At 42.9% G+C, this 23,995-nt stretch overlaps 1 protein-coding gene across 2 annotated transcripts in view; it reads left to right on the forward strand.

Moving 5' to 3' along the window:
* LOC129704808 (constitutive coactivator of PPAR-gamma-like protein 1 homolog) overlaps window positions 1–23,995 on the forward strand; it is a 130,461-nt gene that overhangs the window by 14,105 nt on the left and 92,361 nt on the right. For both annotated transcript variants that reach the window (XM_055648166.1, XM_055648167.1), the window contains exon 2: window positions 11,579–11,825. In XM_055648166.1, the coding sequence (XP_055504141.1) occupies window positions 11,579–11,825 (247 nt within the window). The remainder of the gene's footprint in view (window positions 1–11,578; window positions 11,826–23,995) is intronic.

The following is a 23,995-nucleotide window of genomic DNA, read 5'->3' on the forward strand; positions in this document are numbered from 1 at the left end:
CAACAGAATATGTAAACATAATACAGAACAGGAGATAAATTCAGTGTGTCTGTATACCATAGACCATATATATACATAATAAATAAACAGATAAAGTGCAATAGGCTGTTATTTTTCAGAGTTTGGAGTTTGGTGGTGGGGGGTCCACTCCCGTTTAAATTCCATTTGGAATATTTTTGGAGGACCAGGAAACTAGGAAGCAAGAGTTATTCCAGGGAGTTACTCCAGCTCCAGGGAGTGATTCTGCGTTGGTTTTCAGTGGTCGCGGCGAGGCGGCGACCGGACAGCAATGGCAGCCAGATCTCCCACAATGCAAAGGGAGGGAGAAAGTGCCCGACGCCAACCAGTTGACGTGGCAGTGGGCATGCACAGGGCGGCACATGCGCACAACCACGGCCGATGATGTGCTGGCCGTGCTTGTGCGCAAGTGCAGGGGGAGGATGTGCAGGCCGTGGCAGTGCGCATGTGCAAGGTGGCCGGCCGTGCCGGCGGATGAGGAGCGGCCGGAGAGCAGAGACCCGGACACGGATGGCAGGCGGAGACGGAGAGTGACAGAGAGAGAGATAGTGAGGGGTGCCCGCTCAGAGTTGAACGATAGGTGTCCCTGTTGCTTGCCAAGCCAGGTAAAATGGCACAGCTTTTAGGGTGCCAGGCGGGACTTTAGGTCGCAATTTTAAACAGGACACAATGATAGGCAGCACAGTGGCGCAATTGTTACAGCTGCTGCCGCACAATGTCATATACCCAAGCTTGATCCTGACCTTGGTTGCTGTCTGTGTGGAGTTTGCACACTCTCCCTATGACAGCGATGTGCTCCGGTTTCCTCCCACTTCCCAAAGACATGCGGGTTTCTATCTTAATTGGCCTCTGTAAAATTGCATCAAAGCTTCACATCTTGACATCCAGAAATCTAGGAAATTTGCTTCCCGGGATAAAGAACATCAGTTACATGTATAGATTGCATAGGCACAGTTTTTCTTTTCTTTGAACAGCGAAAGTTGTGAGAGGATCTGATAGAAATGTTTAAAGTAATGGTGGATATGGCAAGACAAAGCTATTCCCTTGGATTAAAGGATTAAGAACTATCTTTTTCTTGCGTTTGAGACAGCAGAGGTAATGTAACGCCCTCCAGGCGCTGTAGCCAATTCAATGTGCTGTTATCAAGGGCCGTGAGGTCTACCCCTCCACCAGGTGGGCGGAGGACAGCTCAGTCGAAAATGACGTGCTACGCTGTTTGCTGGTCTGCTCCACACATGCAGGCTGCTGCAATGCATGTTGGCGTTGAACCGGCCGACCCCTGTACGGAGCCGGTTCAGGGCGACCCACTCTTTGAGGGGACAGGTCCGAGCTGGGTGGGGCTGTGGTATTCGGTGCAACAGTGAATTCTGGAGGTCATGAAGACTGTTCCCAGCTGGTTCTCCATGCTCCTAGTGTGTTGAAACCGGAGCCATGGTTTCCTATAAGAACCATGGAAAGCAACAAAGGCAAAATACTAAAAAGGTAAACTTCATACAGTGAGTTTTCAGGGACTAGAATTCACAGTATAAAAGGAAAGGTTTTACAGGGGCTTTGTAACACTGGAGAATCTGGTTCGCTGGATTGTTTTTTAAATGTTTTTTAAATATTTGGCTTAATGTATGTTATGCAAAATATGTTTAATAAACCTGGATATCCTGGAGATGTCCCCAGTCAGTGCGGGCCATTTGACATGCGCTTTGTGTCTGAATAAAGTGGCATCACTGTTGTATGACATGTTAGGCAATTTATGTTTCCCATGAACAGCACAGTGACAGGTCCTTCGGACCACAAAGTCTGTGCTGACCATCTTGCCAAATTCAATACTTATCTATCGGCATATAATCCACTTCCCTCCATTGCCTGCATATCCATGTACCTATCCAAAAGTCTGTTAAATGCCTATTATATTAGCTTCCAGCACCACCCGGCAGCATGTTCCAGGCACACATCACCCTCTTTTTAAATAAAAAAACCCTTGCATCTCCTTTAAACATTCCTCCTCACCATGAAGCTATGCTCTCTAGTATTTGATGTTTCCATCCTGAGAAAAGGGCTCTCATTGTCTACAGCAGGGGTTGGCAACCCTGTTCTGCATAGGGGCCAGGACGCATGTCTGTGAGCGGATGGCAGGCCACATCTACCACGTGTTCACATATATCCCGCCCCGGATGGCAGACATCGAATCACATGTTCACATAGATCCCGCCCCTTCGAGGATGACACCCAGAGCACTGGCCTCTAATTACGGGCGCTCACGAACATGGCGCACCTACAGGCCATTGCCTTGGCTCTGTCCTGAAGGCGGTGGCTCAAATACTCATACCCACAGTCCCCGGCCTATTGACAACCCCGATCCTGACAGTGAAGCCTAGACACAGAAGGTGAGCGGCCGTGCCGGCGCCTTTGCACAAGATACGGTACAGCCAGAGCTCGGCGCCCGGGCTCTCGCCGGCTCCGCAATTGCAGCCGCCAGCACAGTCCTCCTTGCGTCACCACGCTTGGGTGCCTCGGGCCCAGGAGGTACCGGAGATGAAGGAAGTCTGCGGGCCAGATGACTACGGAAACAAAAATACGCCTGCTGGCCGAATGATTTCAGCTTACGGGCCGCATTCGGCCCGGGGGCTGTAGGTTGCCGACCCCTGGTCTACTGCAATCTCGTGAACCTGTGAAGAAGGGCTCGCTGGTGCACACCAGTGGCATCCGCACCTAATTTTAAGGTGAAATGACACAAAGCGATGGTGTAACTCAACAGACTGAATCAGTCTGAAGATGGGTCCCAACGTCACCTAGCCAGATTCATCAGCGATGCTGCCTGACATGCTGAGTTGTTCCAGCACTTTGGGGATGATGTGTATTAACCATCATCTGCAGTTCTTTGTTTCAACTGCGTACAATGATAATACCTTGGTCGGGTATAATGGACGATCACCAATAACAAACATCATTCCCCCACCACGATGCGTTATAACGAGGGTTTACTGTACTCCCAATGTGACGTAACCAAATTCCTAAAATGCTGCATCATGACTTCTTTACTCAATGCCCTGACCAATGATGGTAAGCATATCGTACGTCTTCTTTACCACTCTATCTACTTGCAGCGAGTTACGAACTTGGACTTACACATCAATGTTGTTAAGGGTCCTGACAGTTTTTGTGTATTTGATCCTTGCTTTCAACATTCAAAAGATGAACACATCACACTTGCTTGTATTAAAGTCCACTTGTCATTTCTCCACATATTTCATTGGCTGATACAGTGCCCTCCATAATGTTTGGGAAAATGACCCATCATTTATTTATTTGCTTCTGTACTCCACAATTGAGATTTGTGATAGAAAAAAATCACATGTGGTTAAAGTGCATATTGTCAGATTTTAATAAAGGCCATTTTTATACATTTTATACATTTCATACATGTAGAAATTACAACAGTGTTTATTCATAGTCCCCTTCCCCCCATTTCAGGGCACCATAATGTTTGGGACACAGCAATGTCATGTAAATGAAAGTAGTCATATTTAGTATTTTGTTGCATATCCTTTACATGCAATGATTACTTGAAGTCTGCGATTCATGGACATCACTGGTTGCTGGGTGTCTTCTCTATTGATGCTCTACCAGGCCTGTATTGCTGCCATCTTTAGCTTATGCTTGTTTTTGGGGCTAGTCCCCTTAAGTGTTCTCTTCAGCATATAAAAGGCATGCTCAATTGGGTTCAGATCGGGGTGATTGACTTGGCCACTCAAGAATTTACCATTTTTTAGCTTTGAAAAACTCCTTTGTTACTTTAGCGGTATTTTTGGGATCATTGTCTTGGTGTAGAATGAACCGCCGGCCAATGAGTTTTGAGGAATTTGTTTACATTTGAGCAGTTAGGATGTGTCTATACACTTCAGAATTCATTATGCTACTAATCATCATATTAATAATAATAATATATTTTATTGTCATTGCACATCAGTGCAACAAAATTTAATTTGCAGCTTCCAACCGATGTCAAATAAATAAACAAACAAATAAATAAATAAATAGATAAATAAACTGTGCGACGTGCCCATCTGAGGGAGACAGTCCAGGGGGGATGGGGGGCACTCAGCAGGGCCGGTTCAGAGCCGCTATAGCTCTGGGAATAAAGCTGTTTCTGAGTCTGGAGGTTCGGGCGTAGGCCTTGTAACGTCTGCCGGAGGGAAGTAGTTCGAACAGTCCGTTACAAGGGTGTGAGGAGTCTTTATGGATGCTGATGGCCTTCCTGAGGCACCGTGTGTGGTAGATGACCTCCAAGGCTGGTAGCTGTGTCCCAATACCCCTCTGCGCTCTGTGGACTACGCGCTGAAGAGCTCTCCTCTCCGCCTCCGTACATCAGCAGTTGTATCATCAACGATGATAAGTGAGCCAGTACCTTCAGCAGCCACACATGTCCAGGCCATAACACCCCCACCACTGTGTTTCTCAGAGTGTTGCCATAACTCTGATATAAGTTGATCTTCGTCTCATCTGTCCACTAAACCTTTTTCCAGAACTGTGGTTGTTCTATTAAGTACTTCTTGGCAAACTATAACCTGGCCATCCTATTTTTGCGGCTAAACAGTAGTTTGCATCTTGCAGTGTAGCCTCTGTATTTCTGTTCATGAAGTCTTCTGCAGACAGTGGTCATTGACAAATCCACACCTGACTCCTGAAAAGTGTTTCGGATCTGTCGTACAGATGTTTTGGGATTTTTCTTTATTATAGAGAGAATTCTTCTGTCATCTGCTGTGGAGGTCTTCCTTGGCCTGCCAGTCCCTTACGATTAGCAAGCTTACCAGTACTCTCTTTCATCTTAGTGATGTTCCAGACAGTTAATTTTAGTAAGCCGAAGGTTTGGCTGATGTCTCTAACAGTTTTATTCTTGTTTCTCAGTCTCAGAAGCGAGTCCAGATCATTACTGGGAGTTTAGAGCAATTCCTCGCTGACCAGCGATCACCTGTACACTAGTTCTATCCTACACACTGGGGACTATTTACAGAAGCCAATCAACCGAAAAGCCTGCACGTCTCTGGAATGTGGGAAGAAACCAGAGCACTCGTGGTGAGAAGGTGCAAACTCCGTACAGACAGCACCCATAATCAGGATCAAACCTGAGTCTGTGGTCATGTAAGGCAGCAACTCTACCGCTGTGCAGTGTGCCCTCTTCTTGATTATCGGTATTATCAATGTCTTTAAAGCAGTTGGGGATCTCGGACCGTAATAGTGAGAGGCTGAAGATATCTGTGAAATCACCAGCATGTTGGTCTATGCAAAGTTGGAAAGTTCGAGTGGCATGGTTTTTTTCCAGGTGCTCCGGAGATGCTGCATGACCTTGTGTCATTTTGTGTATTAACCAACATCGGCAGTACTTTGTTTCTGCCTAGTTTTAAGATGATTCCAAACTGCGTAAAATCACTCTTGCCAAGGGGTTTACGGAGCGCAACCCTTGAGTAAGTCGGGGAGTTACTGTACTCAATACCCTGACTGATGATGGGAAATGGACCAAAAACCTTCTCGACCGCCTTGACCACCCTATCCTCCTGTGACATCATTTTCGGGAAACTACTCCTAGATCCCTCTGTTGTACAACACTCTTCAGTGTCCTGCCATTCAATGTGAAGGTCCTCTCCACGTGGGGTGAAAGTCATCTTCAATAATGATGGTGATATCATTGTATGGGTGTTTATTCAGTATACTTGTTTGACTTTTATTATGGTGGTGGATTTTGTTTTGTTTTATTTTGTACTTATGCAATTATTTACAAATATTATTGTAAATAATCAATTTAATAAAAAAATATTTGTTTTAAATGTGAAGATCCCACCCTGGTTTGACTTCCAAAAATTAAACTCTTTGCACTTATTTGTGTTAACCTCCATCAACCATTCCTCCGCCCACTTGCCCAGTTCAGTTTAATTTAGATACTGCGTGGAAACCGGCCCTTCAGCGCACAGTGTGGGCACTGACCAACAATTGCCCACACACTAGTTCTATCCCATACACTTGCTGCCTTACAGCACCAGAGACCCGGGTTCGATCCTGACTATGGGTGCTGACTGTATGGAGTTTGTACGTTGTCCCTGTTTTCGGTTTCCTCCCACACTCTAAAGACTTACACATTTGTAGGTTAATTGGCTTGGTATAAATGTTAAAAATTGTCCCTAGTGTAGGATAGTGTTAATGTGCAGGGATTGCTGGTCGGCGCGGACTCGGTGGGTCGAAGGGCCTGTTTCCACACTGTATCTCTAAACTAAACTAAACTTGAGGGGAAGTTCTTAGTGCGTATTTGGGTCGTTTTTCTTTTTAGACCACTGTCATCTGAACAAACTATTTTGACTGCATTCATGGACTTAGGTGATTACAAAATGCTCTCAGCATAAGGGTTTCTCTGAGGAAGAATGATCATCCATGAGTGAATCTCAGGTTTAACTTACATAATCAAACAAAGACAATTATAAAGGAGTAAAGGCAGAGATGGCTAAGGTATTCTGCAAAAACACATTTTGAAAGAAAGATAGTTAACTGGCGCATTTAACTTTGATTTTAGAATTTCGAAGTGTGAACTTAATTTCATTAAAACACTGTTGGAGGAATTCAGCTGGTCAAGCAGCATCTGTGGAGGGAATTGGACATATGATATGTGTAGGAAAGAACTGCAGGGGCTGGATTACACTGAAGATGGACACAAAATGCTAGAGTAACTGTCTAAAGAAGGGTCTCGACCCAAAACGTCAATCATTCCTTATCTCCAGAGATGCTGTCTGTCCCTCTGAGTTACTCCAGGTTTTTGTCTATCTTTGGACATATGATATTTATGGGCCGGCACCTTTCTCCAAGATTCGAGTCGAGGGGAAATAGCTGGTTGAAAGAAATGAGAGGAAGGGGTAGGACAAGAGCTGGCATGTGATGGGTGTATCCAGCTATGGAGGGGTTGATTGACAGATGAGTCAGGTGTGGAGAGAAGGGTGGAGATTGTCACAATAGGTAGAGGTGATAAGTAGTCCATATCCCTCTCAATTTTGCCTATCCATGTTCAGGCAGTTCATTCCACATACTCACCATCCTCTGTGTGAAAAAATTGCCCCTATATTTCCATTTACATTTTTCTCCTCTCACCATAAACCTATCCTCTCTAGTTCTTGATTCCCTTACCTGGGGGTTGGGGAAAGACTTTGTGTACACTTGCTACTCCCGTCTTGATGTTATACAAATCCATAAGATCACTCTTCCGTCTCCTGTGCTCTAAGGAATAAAGTGCTAGCCTGCCAATCTTTTTTTTAATTCAAAATTCTTAACAAATTTTAAATTCTACAATTGCCATGGTGGGATTTGAACACTGACTTCTGGATTATTAATCCAGATTTGTGGGTTGCCAGTCCAATAATTGCATTCTAAATATTATTGCTAATAAAACCAACATACCCCTGGAATACTTAAAATGCTCCACTTATTCACATCATTGCTTTCAAAATGAAACATTTTGCAGCTTAATTATTGGCTATTTTAGGACCGGTAATGATGGTTTGTGCAAATTGAATATAAGGAGATGCAAAAGTGGCAAGAGGAATATTTGGCAATTTTTCTGAGCAGAAATTGATTTTAATTTTCTATTTAATGTTCTATTTTGCAATTTTGTGAGTTCTCGCACACCATCTTTTTAGTTCTATTTTCAGGTCATAGACTGCTAGTCATACATACTGATGAAGACTATAGATGATTCTAGATATCTCGAGCTAATACTAACGGTGAATTTTGACTCCAGTTGGCACAGTACAATCAAAAATGGAGTTATTGAACATAGATTTAAACCTTTTCTGAGTCTTTGTGAGAAGTCATTTGTGAAGGTTTAAAAGGTGGGTAACCATATATTGGGAAGGAGAAAATTAGATTAGCGGCAGGGGCTCCCTGGGCTAGAGAAGACCTGAATTACAGAAATTCAACTTTGTGCATAAATAACTCTCCCATAAATGTTTTATGTATTTTTCAAGATAGTATGGACAGATATATGGCTATGAAGGGTTTTGAGTGATATGGGTTCGCAAAGTATGCCAGGGTAGGGTAGATAAGGATAGAAACAAAAGGGGATAGTGGAACCGTCATCTACAATTGTTCGACAACAAACAAAAACATGAATAAATTGAGCCCTGAGTAAAGTGTTTAAATTAATTTAACTCCATAAACATTTATGTCTCTGTCAACTATAGCCACAATGATCTTTAATGCAACGTCAGTTCTTCTAAGCGGTGGATGTATTATTGTTGAGTATGGCTCCTGCCTTTTGATTCAGAGGATTGTGGAACTTGAGCAAAAGATTAAATTGGCATTGCAGTGCATCCTGCTAATGCTTCACTGTTGGAGCTCTCCAATGCCACTATTTTGGGATAAATCAAGGTATTCTTGTTTCCATGAATTGTTGTTAATAATTAAAACTAGTGATAGTTATCCTTGAGAATTATGATCGTTCATCACAATTGGAAAACATTATAGTTAGGAAAGGATGGTGCTTGGTCAAAAGTGGATGATCATTAAAATACATGAACATCATGACTCGAAAAGTTGCCTGTCCAGTCTGAAGAAGGATCCCGATATAAAATGTACATTCCCTCCGCAGATACTGCCTGAGTTGCCAAGTTCCTCCAGCACTTTGTGTTTTACTTAAGATTCCTGCATCTGCTATTTCTTATGTCTTTTTCTTCATTAGAATACACAATGCTCTCATTACCACATTACTCTTTTGGGATTGTGTTCCATCTCTGAACAGTAAACATATTCCAAGAGTACATTATTGATTGCAAATAATTTCAGAATGTTTAGAAGGTGCTACTTGAGGTAATGGTTGAAGCAGATACAATAGTACTTTTGGTTAGGCATATGGATGCTCAGGGAACGGAGGGATATGGATTATGTGCAGATATGGATTATGTAGATAAGAGATCTTACCATCTTGTTTAGCGCATACATTGTGCCATACTTATGAATATGGATATGAATATGAATGCTGAATATGAAGGATGATTTTAGATTCTATGATGTAAGTTGAAGTCTTTGATTTATTTGTAGGGAGAAATATTTTTAATGCATTTATGTGCACTCTTCAAGAACACCTTTTGTTTTTCCCTCTGACCCCCCCCCCCATAAGATAAGTTTAGAATTTGGTTTGCTGCAGATCAGGACAATTTTTCTGAATGTGCTGATCCCAACCCAAAAACAAATGAATGTTTGTATTAACAATTGTGTGATAATGAACAAAGATGTAATTTATTTCCGTTTTGAATAGGAATATTCTAAACCCCAATGACCCTGGTGAATTGGACAGAGGAATTAATGGCTAGGTGTCCCTAAATTGAGAAAAATTGCAGAATCATGAGCTTCTACATTACAGAAACTGGCCTTTTGGCCCGAAGCACCCATTGCAACTAGGTTGCTACCTTAGTCGTATTTGCCTGCATTTTTCCCTTTCCCTCGAAATCTTTTGTATCCATGTACTTATTTAAATATTTTTGTAGATGTTGTAATTGTCCCACACCCCCGTACCATTTCCTCTGGCAGCTTGTTCTATGTACTCTCCATCCTGTATGTGAAAAACTTGCTTCTCAAGTCCCCTTTCAAACTTTCATCTCGCACCTTTAAACCTATGTCCCTCCAGATTCACGTACCCTGGGAAGAAGACTGACAATCCATTTCTATGCCCTCATGGTTTTATAAGCCTCCATAAAGTCACCCCTTAGCATCCAGGGAAAGTGGTTTCAGCCTTTTCAGTGTCTCATTATAACGCAAACCCTCTAATCCAGGCAACATTGTTGTGAATCTTTTCTGCACCCTCTCCAGCTTAACCATATATTTTCTACAGAGTGCTGAGTATTTGATTGATGTTTTAATATTACATATTAATAATGAATGTTTATTTACTCTTCAACGACCCCGTTGAATATTACAAAAGCTGAAGTTAAATTTAGGTTCTGTGTACAGAATCAAGGGAAATTACGGTTAATGAGATACTTTTATAATATTATTTTTAGTATAGTACAGATTGAACACAGATTTCCCGACAACTGATGGTCCGCCCACCCCTATAATCCAGACAAAATTACGCGAGCTCAGTTGAAATTTCCTGAACAGTCACAGATGACATTGTTAGTCGGGAATGCTCATTTTAAGGACCCCCTTATAAAAATGTTTAGTTATGGCGGACGGACCTGCTGGCCCATCTCTGGCAGTTCTCCCCGGCCGTTTAAAGCCCCAGCTTCCAACCCCACTCCCGACTCGGAAGGTGCACCAGCAGCTTCTTCTCTCATGTCATAGCCCCTGGGGACAGTGCTTTCTTTAGGCTGCCGCCAGTGACAATGCGCTCGCTCACTGTGGGGCTCCTTCTCCTCTCACCTGCTGCTGTTTCTTGCTGTCGTCGGTGGCTTTATCCGCTCCCTGCTCGACTGCCGCCCCTTGCTTCTCCCGTCACTCTGTCTAATTGGCCTCACTCCCATTTCCCACCCCATCCCACCTCATCGACCTCACCTCCCCCCACCATCTCCTCCTGCTCCCCCGGAGTATCTGACATACTCCACCTTCGATGCGACAGTAGGGGAGGGGACGGAGCCCCATGGGGACCGAGCATGTCCTTGTCATTGACAATGGCCTTTAGAATGCGTGTCCTGTCGGGGGCTACAATGTGAGCCGCAATAACAGCCATGTGAGCCGGTGAAGAAGTGCTTGTAGGTGCAGACCAGCGACATCGGTGTCTTGTTTTAAAGTCAAACCACACAAAGTCCTGGAGTAACTCAGCAGACTGAATCAATCAAAGGAATGGTCCTGATGTCACATATCCATGTTCTCCAGAGATTCTGACACCCTGAATTACTCCAGCACTTTGTGTCCTTTTGTCTATTAACCATCATCTGCTGTCATCGTGAAACAAGGATCTGCAGATGATGGTTAATTAAAACATTAAGCCGACTGGACAGAATGACAGGAGAAGCAGGCGGCAGCGGTCAAGCAGGAAGCAGACAAAGTCACCACCATAGCATGAAAGAGCACCAGGAGTGGGGGTGGGGTCCCCTCGGTGACCAAGCGTGTTCTGTCATTGGTGGCGACTCGTTGTCCCCAGGGGCTACAATGTGAGGCGCAACAAACAGTGCGGTGGGTGAAGAAGGGTTCACTGGTGCACCTTGCGAATCGGGAGTGCGGTCGGATGCCGCGGCTCTAGACGACCGGAGAGACGGCGGGAGCTGGGGATGGGTCAGCAGGTCATTTCATTCACATTCAGTTTACATTTATAGTTGTTTTATTTAAATTTCTAACACTCCCAGGTGCTTGAGAGATACCGAGTATCATTAATGGGCCTGGGGCTTATTGTCATTTCATTATCACGTGACATCTGTTGATCCAGAAAAACTGAAAATCCAAAAGGCTCTGGAACCGAGGGTGCTGGAAAATCTGTGTTCGTCCTGTATAGCCCAACAAAAGCCAACTTCAAATGACTTCCTGAAAAGTAATTTCTTTAGATTTCACATCAACTCCAGATGATATTTGGATAAAATGTCTGGTTGTTTTGCAGGTTGCACAGAGCATTGAAGATCATCATCAAGAAGTGATCGCCTTCTGCAGGGAGAATGGTTTCCACGGTCTGCTTGCTTATGACTCGGATTATGCATTGTGTAACATCCAGTACTATTTCAGTGCACATGCCCTTAAACTGAGCCGGAATGGCAAAAGCCTCACAACCAGCCAATACCTGATGCATGAAGTTGCCAAGCAACTGGATTTGAATCCTAGTCGCTTTGTTATCTTTGCTGCACTGTTAGGTGGGTGAATATACTTTCTGTGAAAATAATTTAAAATATTTGAATTTGAGTGAAAAAATAATTTCTTGTTCATGGTTTTAAGATTTGTAGTGTTAACAAATGTTTTAATTTATTATTTTACCTTAGGCAGAATGTTTCATAGTTTCAAAATGCTTAAAGACTTGTTCTTAATGGGCACCTATTTTTCTTTGTGTTTCTTTTACATTCTATGTCGTTTTCTATCCCCTATTCAATTTGTTTTCTTGTTGCCATTTTTGACTATTGCATAAGAGCAACTTAGTTTTGAACAACGATATTAGCATTGTCTTGCTCACTGTAAAGGATATATATCAAATTCTACGGTCTAGGTCTGATAAAAAAATTCTCCATATATTGAATGGTTCTAATATGTGTAATGCATTGTAGATCTATGAATGTGACTATTTAGTTTTGGAATGTGAGGCATTTCGTTTGGACCTCAAGGGGTCCAAATGACAATTAAATGTATCTTGTGAGGCCACACAAACAAGGTATTATTTGATGCAAGCTTTATTGTGGACAAAGCGTCTCTACTGAATGCCTGGTGGAACCTCAGTCGGTGGCAGGAGGCTCCGTTGGCAGTGCGGCTCGTAGTTTTCTCTTGGCACTGGTCAAAACCCAGTCTGAGGCCAAAGTCCCAACCACTGAGTGCTCCCCAGACTGAGTTGTACCCTTTCCTTATCAGCCACATTTCACAGTTAACAATTCAAAGCAAAATACATCAATTCATAGCAAGATACATCAAAACACATCTGTTTGCAGAATGCAATTACAAACACTGCTGCATGATTTTCACTCAAGATTACTACTGAATGCTCCCATTCCGACCCTTTATTTCCCATGCTATCCTTTTGTAGGTCGGTGGGGGTGCTGCGAGTCGGCTGCCCTGCCAGCAGCGTGTTCGTTATTTCGGCTTTTTTGGGGTTTTTTTGTGTGCCTAATGTTAGTTTGGGTGTCTCTTGGTGTGTCTTGTGTGGGGGGTGGTGGGGAGGGGAAAGGGGGGAACCGCTTTCGGTCGCCTCCTCGACGGAGAGGCGCCTTTTTCCAAGTTGCCTCCCTCGCGGTGACCTAACACCATGGATTGGAGCGGCCTTTCCCGGAGTCGGGCCCGGAGCATCGGCAGTGGGCGCAGCGTGGACTTTCCATCGTGGAGTGGGCGAACCCTTGCCGGGGGTCGCCAGAGAGGAGTGCTCCGATCGCTGGCCTGGAGACGTTGCCATCGTGGGGCTGTGGTCTGCGGAGCTTCTAGCCGCGTGCGTGGCCTTACCATCCGCAGCCTGGGACCCCTCGCCGGGGATCGCCAGAGAAGAGCTCTCCCAACCACCGGCCTGCGGTCTATGACATCCTGAAGCCGCGGTCTGCGGAGCTTCTAGCCGCGGGCGTGGCGTGGACTTACCATCCGAGCCTGGGATCCCTCGCCGGGGATCGCCGGAGAAGAGCTCCGACCGTCGGCCTGCGGCCTATAACATCCTGAAGCCGCGGTCTCCGATAGGAAAGTGCCGAGTCGGGACCTCCAAGCCACGGAGTGTGTTTGTCCGTCCTGATGTGGAGTTTGGATCATCCCGACGAGAGGGCCTGTACATCGGGCCTGTCCGTAGCGGCGAACACGGAGGGGTTATGGCCCCGACCACGGGTGAACAAAGGAGGAGGACTGGCTGAACTTTGTTGCCTTCCACCACAGTGAAGAATGCTGTGGTGGATGTTTGTGTTAAATTTTATTGTGTATTGTGTGTTCTTTTTAAGTGTATTGCTGCTGGCAAATTCATTTCACTGCACCTTCGGGTGTATGACGAATAAAATTGAATTTGACTTTGACTTTGATCCAAGGAATCACAACTCAACATGTTACATCCTAACCCTTTCCTTGCACCCCCACCCCTCGATTCCTTGGATCACTTCTCTCATTGGGCTTCCTGAATGATGTGTCTGAGAAGGGATACAGATGTCAAATGTTTACCATCTGCTGATATGAAACCTCTCGCTTTCTATAGTGACAAAAAGTTAGTTGGGCTTTTACATCCATGCTGTCTGAGCATTTGTCGACTGGTGGTGGAAAACTGTTAGGGTGGCTGACCACATATGCTACTGCTGTTCACTCAGAATGCAGAGCACTTGTTTTAGCTGGTAGTTGTAAAGCCATCTCTGCTATTGGTGTGCCATGGCAGTTTTGTACAAAATTCCACTTTCTATTTCCCTGATTCCATTGACCATTCTAATTATTACTGAATGACTGAAAGGTAATCCCAAATGATATGTCATCCACTGCAGCCACAGTGAGGTTAATATATAAATTGTAACGGTCAGAAGTATTAGCAGTCTGGCAATGTCTGCTGGTCATGTTAATTCAGAACCATTCTTTGAGCAATTTGAAATCTTTGGTGTTGACAAGATGCTGGAATGTCCTTTAATTCACAAAATTAAGTTGAACATTTGCTAAGATGCTTATTATTTTAATTTTTTTTGTAAAAGGGGTGGAAACTATGTGGTCAACTATACAGCAGGGTTAGGAACACATGGAAGCTGATGTGCACATCTTTGAACATTGCAATATCTTAAATTAGTTGTCAAAATTGGAAATGCAACCCTTGGCTTTGTAAACAGAGCCGCTGATTTAAAGAAACCTCAATTCATTTCTACTTGGGCCTTAGTTAGAGTATAGTATCCAGATCTTCAGATGTGAAGCCACTATAGTAATAGATGATGTGAAGGCAAATGAGCTTGGAAGGTTAAGGGATTCAATGGATTCATTCAAAATTGTGTCCTTATTGGTGGTGATGATGATTAAATCCTAGTGCTTAGTGACTCTTGTGTATGCTTTCTGCTTGAGGAAATGTTTTAAAAATATTACAAATACTAAAACTGTAGAGATCCTAACGTTGTGAACAGAAGTGTCTTTATTAACAAAGGTACTCAAAATTGCTGGAGAAACTCAGCAGGTGCAGCAGCATCTATGGAGCGAAGGAAATAGGCGATGTTTCGGGCCGAAACCCTTCTTCAGACTTTATGTCTTTATTAACAAATACAGTTTTGGCCACACAGGTGTTTAGTAAAGACTTGAGTAAAGTTCCTGCCGTTGTTATAGGGCACACCAGTTGAATGACGATTTTCTTATCACCAACTCCTGCCAAAACCCTGTCACGTGATAGTCCCAGTTCTCCTGACGAGGGTTCTAACAATAAGTGGCCTGACCACTAGGTGTCGCCACAAAATACAAATTGCCATAATTGACTTACTGGAAGAGGGTTCCAGATTTATGCAACAAACTGATAAACCTAACATATCTAATACAGTTATCAAAAAGCACAGGCTAATACAGACAAATGGTGTGTACATGGCACTTAAGACGCAGTTTAATTTTTTTGCCCATTCTTTACTGTGGTTGAAGCTCTTGAGTAGCTTTGAGCTGCAGGCATACATAGATTCTCACAATAACTTTTTAACATAGAACAGTACAGCACAGGAACGGACCATTTGGTCCAGAATGTTAGTGCTGAACATCATGCCTAGCTGAACTGATCTCATCTGCCTGCACATGATCCATATCCCTCTATTCCCTGTTTTTCCATGTGCTTGTTTATAAGCCTCTTAAACGCAGCTATATTATCTGCCTGCATCTCCACCCGTGTCAATGCGTTCCAGGCCCCTATGTACAAAAAAAAAATCTATCTCGCACATCTCTATTAAACTTTCCCCCTCTCATCTTCCTGCTATGCCCACTAGTTTGGTATATTGTCACATTGAGGAAAAAAGGTTCTGACTGTCTATGCTTCTCATAATGTAATGTCCTTCTATCAAGTCTTCCCTCCTTCTGACAATCTATAGAAAACAGCCCAAGTTTGTAGCTCAAGCCCTCTAATCCAAGCAGCATTCTGTAAAACCTTCTCTGTATTCTCTCTAGCTTCTGCATCTTTCCTGTAATGGGGCAACTAAAACTGCACACAATATTCCAAATGCGTCCTAACCAAAGTCCTATAGAGCTGCATCATGACTTCCTGATTCTTGTACTCAATTAAGGCATGCATACTATATGCCTTCTTTGCCACCCTATCTATTTGTGTTGGCACCTTTTGTGAGTTATGAACTCGGAAATGGAAGTTGTTAGGGTTATTTTGAAGTGGCTGTGCCCCGGAAAGTGTTGGGAAGAGGAGAAGGAGGATAGAAATGTCACCCCAGCAGGGTTTGAGAACAAACGTCAGATCAAGGCCAAGGGGCATCTTAGGGCAGACTGGAAAATTGTTCTTTTGAGGCAGTGAGGAATTAAGCACAAGCAGGCACTTCTCATATTAAGCAGTAAATACTATACCATGCTTTCTCCCCACAAATACACTTTGCAAGATACATGGATCATGTAATTTGTAAATCTTGTGGCATAAACATTCTCAACCCTGAGCAATGCTTAGGAAGAAGATAGGTGTAGTTATATTGATGCCTTGCGTCTCATATTAAGTAGTACCATAAGAGTGTGACAATGCATGAGTGCTGAATCTGCAATCAACAATTCATCATGAGTTTTCTTCAACTGCTCTACCAGTGGTTGAGGAGTTACCCCTCTAGTGCAGTGATAACGCACAGAGTGCGCTGAAAACCTCAAGTCCCTTTGTTGAAGTTGCATCATCAGGTGAGGCAGAGATGGTGAAAGATATGCTTCCTCACAAACTACCCACCTACCAACCCCATCGAGTTGACTTTTTTAATTTCAAATATAAACCATGCAAAAACTCTTGAAATAGTCTCAGTGTCTATACATTCAATAGTGTCGTACTCAGTAGTGTTTACACCCATCTCAAGTCGAATGTTTTATGTACCAAAACTGAGCAATTAAATTCTTGTATGCAGCAGCACAATAGGCTTTTAAACGGTACTCAATATATAATATAATAAACACTTATAAAAAAGTTAAAAAAAAACATTATAGTGCAATTATTAAAACAAAGCCTGAAGTCCAAGTGCATCCAAGGGAGTTCAAAGTTTACTTGGAGTTCATAGTGTTCAATAGTCTGATGGTTATTGGAAATAACCTGTTCCTGAACCATGAAGTTGTAGTTTTTGGGCTCCTGTACCACCTTCCCAATGGTAGGAGTGAAATGAGAGCATGGCCAGGGTGGTGTGGGCCCTTGATGATGCTGGCTGCCTTTGTGAAAATGCACATAGATCCCTTCAATTGTTGGAAGATAAATACCCACGATGGACTACATTTCTGAGTTCACGATGGACAGCATTCTCCAATTTTTATAATCTGCTTTGTTCCTGGGCATTCGAGTTGCCGAACCAGGCCATGATGCAACCAGTAATATGCTCTCCACCGTTCACATGTAGAAGTTCAATCTTCTAAGGAAGTAAAGGTTTTGATGGGCTTTCATTATGATTGCATTAATATGCTGGGTCCAAGCCAGATCTTCAAAGATATGCACACCCAGGAACTTGAATTTGTTAAATATCTCCACCATCTACCCATTGATGAAGATAGGTTTGTGGTTCCTCAGCCTTTTTCTAAAGTCAACAATCAGTTCCTTGGTGTTACTGGCGTTGGGAACAATGTTATTATTCTGGCACCTTTCATTCAGATGGCCGGTTGCCCTCCTATACTCTGACTCATCATTAACCATAATTCATCAACGGTGGTGTTGTCAATGAATTTCAAGATGGAGTTGGAACTGTGTCCAGCTACACTGTCATGAGTAACGGCCGAGCTCAACAGTGGAGGAAATATCGCCAATTCAGACTGATTGATGATTCTGTTGATGAGGAAGTTGAGTTGTCAGTTGAAAGGGATGTACAGAGACCCAGTTTCCTGAGCTTGGTGACAAGTTTGGTGGGGATGATAATGTTGAACGGTGAACTGTAGTCTATGAAGAACAGCCTGACGTATGTGCTTTTATTGTCTAAGTGGTTCAGTGGAGAGCAAGCAAGATCACATTCATACAATGATCAATTGTGGCAGTTGGCAAATTGGAGTGGGTCAAAGTTCTTGCTGAGGTAGGAGTTGATACATAACCAGTCTCTCAAAGCACTTCAAAATAGATGTTAGTGCCACCAGTCAGTTGTCTGTGGCAAGGCCTGAATACAATAAAGAGCTGCAAAGTGAAGTCAGGCAGCATTGCAGTCCTCCCTGATGAACTTCATGCATTTTATGCTCAGTTTGAGCAGAAGGCCAACAGGGTGATGACGGACACCCAACAGACTTGAGAGCGTTTTTTCCCCACGTTGACTGTTGCGGAAGTAAGATCGGCCTTCCAGAGGGTGAACCCATGGAAAGCAACGACCGGGTGGAGTTCCTCCCCACGTTCTTAGGAACTACACGGACCAAATGATAGGAGTGTTCATGGACATGTTTAATCTCTCCCTACTGCTTTCTGAGGTACCTGCTTGCTTCAAGAAGACCACTATCATCTGGATGTCAAAGAAAAGCAAGATCTCATGCATTAATGACTACTGTCTAGTGGCCTTGACATCCACTATCATTATGTGCTTCGAGAGGCTGATTATGGCACATATTAACTCTAGTCTACCAAGCAGCTTTGATCCACTGCAGTTCACCTACTAACACAATAGATCCATGGTGGATGCAATCTTCCTGGCTCTACATTCATCCCTGGAACTCGTGGATAGAAGGACACCAACATCAGAATCCTAATCATCTACCATAGGTCTACTTTCAATCCCATTATCATACCAAATCATATGAAATTATTTCATTATTCAATACCAAAGGTCATTTGCAAACTCATGGAGTCGGCACTCCCCTCTGCAACTGGATGTTTGACTTCCTGACCAACAGACCACAATCATTGAGGAGAGGTAACAAATCATCCTCTGCAATAATCCTCAACACTAGATCCCGGCAAGGTTGCCTTCTCAGCCCCTTACCATACTCCTTATACACTCACACTGTGCAGCCAAATACTAATCCAACTCAATCTACAAGTTCACAGGCGACAGAACTGTAGTGGCAGGGCTCTCACTTAACCATTTTTCCCTGTTGCCAGCCGGGCAACCTAGGCAGTTTTTTAGGTTGCCAAATGTCAGTTTAGATGGTCATTTTAGACGGCTTGCATGACGCGTGCGATAATGTGCTCGGACAAAGTGCGTAGTTTCCAGTCGGAATTATGCACAATGAAGCATTCACATATTATTTCTGCTTCAAATAAAGTCACAAACTAAACATATTCACCAATCAAGACATGATGTACACCACAATGACATGCAGCAAAATTATAATCCAGTATCTCAACTCTTTTTACACGTTGCAATGAATGCAATTTCTATTATTTCTTTCCACTTCCAAACAAAAATATGGTTGGATTATTCAGCGTATGATCAACCTGTGTCAATAAATCCTGGACCATGGTACCATATTTGCTTATCCATGCACACTACAGATTGATGCAAGCATGTTCTCTGTGAAGGACAGAAACTTATCATGGCATAGCCATAGCATGGGTCGTTATTGCTATTGGTACAGAAACACTCGCTTCCCACATTATTTATCCACAACAAAATATACAAGTTGCAAGGAAATATCAAAACTACATTTTATGATAAGAGCTGTTAAAACTGACTATACCCATCTGACATGTTAAACATCACACTAACTGACAAGAGATGGTCAAAGGACATAACTGCAGCAAATTTTATTTTGGTAATATGTTTAAAGGTGTCAAAACACCACATTACCAGACATTCAGATTAGATGTATGTGTTATGAACAGCAATTAAGATACCCAGTTTGTATGCACCAGATTTAAAAAAAGTTATTGATAAATGCTGTTTCCATCATTCCCACTTCAGAATTAATGTTAAAATTTTAACTGAAATATCTCCTGACCAAATTTGTGATGTATATGACCGACTGTAGAAGTAAAACCTGGATATATCCAACGTATAGTTGTGAATGTTTTCATTAAATAACTACTGTGCTGATACTCCATATTAAAAGCATTGATTTGGCGTTAAAATGAATTCTGTAATAACGTGTCAATGGTAGCAGTGACAATAGAACACTGCGGTTTTAATGTTTCACGTGTCACAATTTTATTAATCTCCCGCGCTCCCTCCCCCCCCTCCCTCCTTCGTCCCAGCCTCGGCGTGCAGGAGGGTTTGTTTTGAAAACGCCGTTGGCGGTGTGGTAAGCAGCGGCAGTTATCAGGCCGGGCGGGATGCGTGAGGAGGAGGAGATGGAACCGCCGCTGCTGCTGCTGTGCAGGGCCCGTCATTCGCTCCGACCCTCTGTCACGCCACACTTAGCATCTTTCCCACGCATTACAGCTGTCGCTGACACAAAACGTCCACGTTCCTTTTCTCCAGAGATGCTGCCTGACCCGCTGAGTTACTCCAGTTTTTTGTGTCTACGGTATAAACCAGTATCTGCATGCCAAGCCGGGCAAAATGACTCGGCGTTTAGGTTGCCCGTTTGAATGTTTGAACAAGCATCCTAACACAAAAAAATTAATAGCTTATATTTATAACACCCTCCTAAACAATGAGGTACCACCGATGGAACCATATAGATACACATGGGAAAATGAATTGGGTCATCCTTTAACGAAAGATATGTGGGACGAAAGTTTAGAACATATACATCAATGCTCGTTAAATGCCAGACATGCTTTAATACAATTTAAAGTCTTACATAGATTACACTACTCCAAAATAAAACTAAATAGAATCTTCCCACATATCTCTCCTATTTGTGATAAATGTCTACATCCAGAGGCTAATTTAACACATACGTTTGCAAATTGTACAAAAATTAAACATTTCTGGACTGATATTTTTGAAATAATTTCAGAAGTTATTAATACTAAACTGGATCCAGACTCAAAATTAATAATACTTGGAATATTCAGAACAAAGTTTAATACTCACAACAAGCCAAAGAAATTTCCTCGACTACATTATAATAACCGGGAAAAAAATAATATTAACATTTTGGAAAGGTCCTATAACCCCCACAATTAAAATGTGGATTGTGGAAATGTCGGAGACCCTATATCTAGAAAGACTTAGACTTGTCTTAATGGACAAACAAGAGCTTTTTGTTAAAATATGGGCTCCATTCATTAATTATCTGAAGGGATAGACTGGCCCAGCACGAAAACTCAACTGAAACTTGCTCAGGAGTAGATGAAAAGTTATACTTTGTAATCTACGAACCTATCTCCAATGACATATTATAAGTAATCCATTCCACCTTTTCTGTTTTTTTGATATTTGTAACTATTTTTTCTCTCTTTCTCTCTTTTTCTATCTATATAAAAAAACCCACTAGAAGCAGAAGTAATCGACAATTGAAAATGTTAATAATGTATGACTAATGTATATGAAAAGTTTTTTTTACTATAATATGTAACTATACTTTATAATATGTCTACTTCTAATAAAAATATATATTTTTTAAATTAAAAAAAGTGATACTACACCTCTAAAAATTATAGCAGATTAAATCTAATAGTATTTTAAATTTCAAGATCTGGACGATTATTTTCGTAAGCTTTGATCTGCCTGTCCCGCTCCAGGTTTAAACAGCGCTGTCAATTTAGCACGTGGGAATTTAAACGAAGAGCTGTCTGCTGCAGCTCTATGGGTTCTAAATATAGCGCTACCGGCTGAAGCGCTATGGGCATTAAACATAGTGCTATGGGCTTTACACATAGGATTTGATAAGGAAGCTTGAGGTTAAGGAGCCATTAGGAGGTAGTGACCATAATATGATAAGTTTGAGAGGGAGAAGGGTAAATCGGAGGTGTCAGTATTACAGCTGAACAAAGGGGACTATGGAGCCATGAAGGAGGAGCTGGCCAAGGTTGACTGGAAAGATACTCTAGCAGGGATGACAGAGGACCAACAATGGCAGGTATTTCTGGGAATAATACAGAAGGTGCAGGATCAGTTCATTCCAAAGAGGAAGAAAGATTCCAACGGGAGTAAGGGGCGACCGTGGCTGACAAAGGAAGTCAGGGACAGTATTAAAATGAAAGAGAAGCCAGAGGATTGGGTAACGTTTAAAGAGCAACAGAAAATAACTAAAAAGGCAATATGGGAGGAAAAGAGAGGTACAAAGGGTAAGCTAGCCAAGAATATAAAGGAGGATAGTAAAAGCTTCTTTAGGTATGTGAAGAGGAAAAAAATAGTTAAGACCAAAGTTGGACCCATAATGATTGAAAAATGTGGATTGATTATGGGGAACTGGGAAATAGACGAGTTGAACAGGTATTTTGGCCCCGTCTTCACTAAGGAGGACACAAACAATCTTCCTGATGTACTAGTGGCCAGAGGATCTGGGGTGACGAAGGAACGGAAGGAAATCCACATTAGGCAGGAAATGGTGTTGGATAGACTGATGGGGACTGAAGGCTGATAAATCCCCAGGGCCTGATAGTCTGCATCCCAGGGTACTTAAGGAAGTGGCTCTAGAAATCGTGGACGCATTGGTCATCATTTTCCAATATTCTATAGATTCAGGATCAGTTCCTGTGGATTGGAGGGTAGCTAATGTTATCCCACTTTTTAAGAAAGGCGGGAGAGAGAAATCAAGGAATTATAGACCAGTTAGCCTGATATCAGTGGTGGGGAAGATGCTGGAGTCAATCATAAAAAATGAAATAGCGGCACATTTGGATAGCAGTAACAGGATCAGTCCGAGTCAACATAGATTCACGAAGGGGAAATCATGCTTGACTAATCTTCTGGAATTTTTTGAGGATGTAACTAGGAAAATGGACAAGGGATGTAGTGTACCTGGACTTTCAGAAAGCATTTGAGAAGGTCCCACACAGGAGATTAGTGGGCAAAATTAGTGGGTAACATGGCATTGGGGGTAGAGTGTTGACATGGATAGAAAATTGGTTGGCAGACATGAAACAAAGAGTAGGGTTTAACGGGTCCCTTTCAGAATGGCAGGCAGTGAATTGTGGGGAACCACAAGGCTCGGTGCTGTGACCACAGCTATTTACAATATACGTCAATGAAAGTAACATTAGCATATTTGCAGATGACACAAAGCTGGGTAGCAGTGTGAGCTGTGAGGAGGATGCTATCAGAAGCCAGGGTGACTTGGACAGGTTGGGTGAGTGGGCAGATGCATGGCAGATGCAGTTTAATGTGGATAAATGTGAGGTTATCCACTTTGGTAGCAAAAACAGGAAGGCAGATTATTATCTAAATGGTGTCGTTGGGAAAAGGGGAAGTACAACGGGATCTGGGGTTCCTTGTTCATCAGTCGATGAAAGTAAGCATGCAAACACAGCGGGCAGTGAAGAATGCAAATGGCATGTTGGTTTTCTTAACAAGAGGAGCTGAGTATAGGAGCAAAAAGGTCCTTCTGCAATTGTACAGGGCCCTATTGAGAACACACCTGGAGTATTGTGTGCAGTTTTGGTCTCCAAATTTGAGGAAGGACCTTATTGCTATTGAGGGAATGCAGCGTAGGTTCACAAGGTTAATTCCTGGGATGGCGGGACTGTCATATGCTGATAGAATGGAGCGGCTGGGCTTGTATACTCTGGAATTTAGAAGGATCTTATTGAAACATATGAGATCATTAAGGGTTTGAACACGCTAGAGACATGAAACATGTCCCCTGTGTTGGGGGAGTCCAGAACCAGGGACTTAAGAATAAGGGGTAAGCCATTTAGAACGGAGATGAGGAAACACTTTTTCACACAGAGAGTTGTGAGTCTGTGGAATTCTCTGCCTCAGAGGTGGAAGCCGGTTCTCTGGATACTTTCGAGAGAGAGCTAGATAGGGCTCTTAAAGATAGCGGAGTCAGGGGATAGGGGAGAAGGCAGGAATGGAATGGGGTACTGATTGTGGATGATCGGCCATGATCACATTGAATGGCCGATCACGTGGGTTTTCTTTGGATGCTCCCGTTTCTTCCCATATTTCAAAGAGGTTCAGGTTGGTAGGTTAATTGGCTTATGTAAATTGCCCCTAGTGTGTCGGATACAAAACTGGGATAACATAGAACTCGTGTACAGGTGATCATTGCTCAGTGTGGACTTGGTGGGCCGAAGGGCCTGTTTCCATGCTGTATTTCTAAACTAGTTGCTACTGTGAATAAATTTATTTAGTTTAATTTAGTTTAGTTTAGAGATACAGCATGGAAACAGGCCCTTCGGACCACCGGGTCCACAGCGACCAGCGATCTCCGC

Source organism: Leucoraja erinacea, chromosome 16 (genome assembly GCF_028641065.1).
Source record: "Leucoraja erinacea ecotype New England chromosome 16, Leri_hhj_1, whole genome shotgun sequence".
Taxonomy (NCBI): Eukaryota; Metazoa; Chordata; class Chondrichthyes; order Rajiformes; family Rajidae; genus Leucoraja; species Leucoraja erinaceus.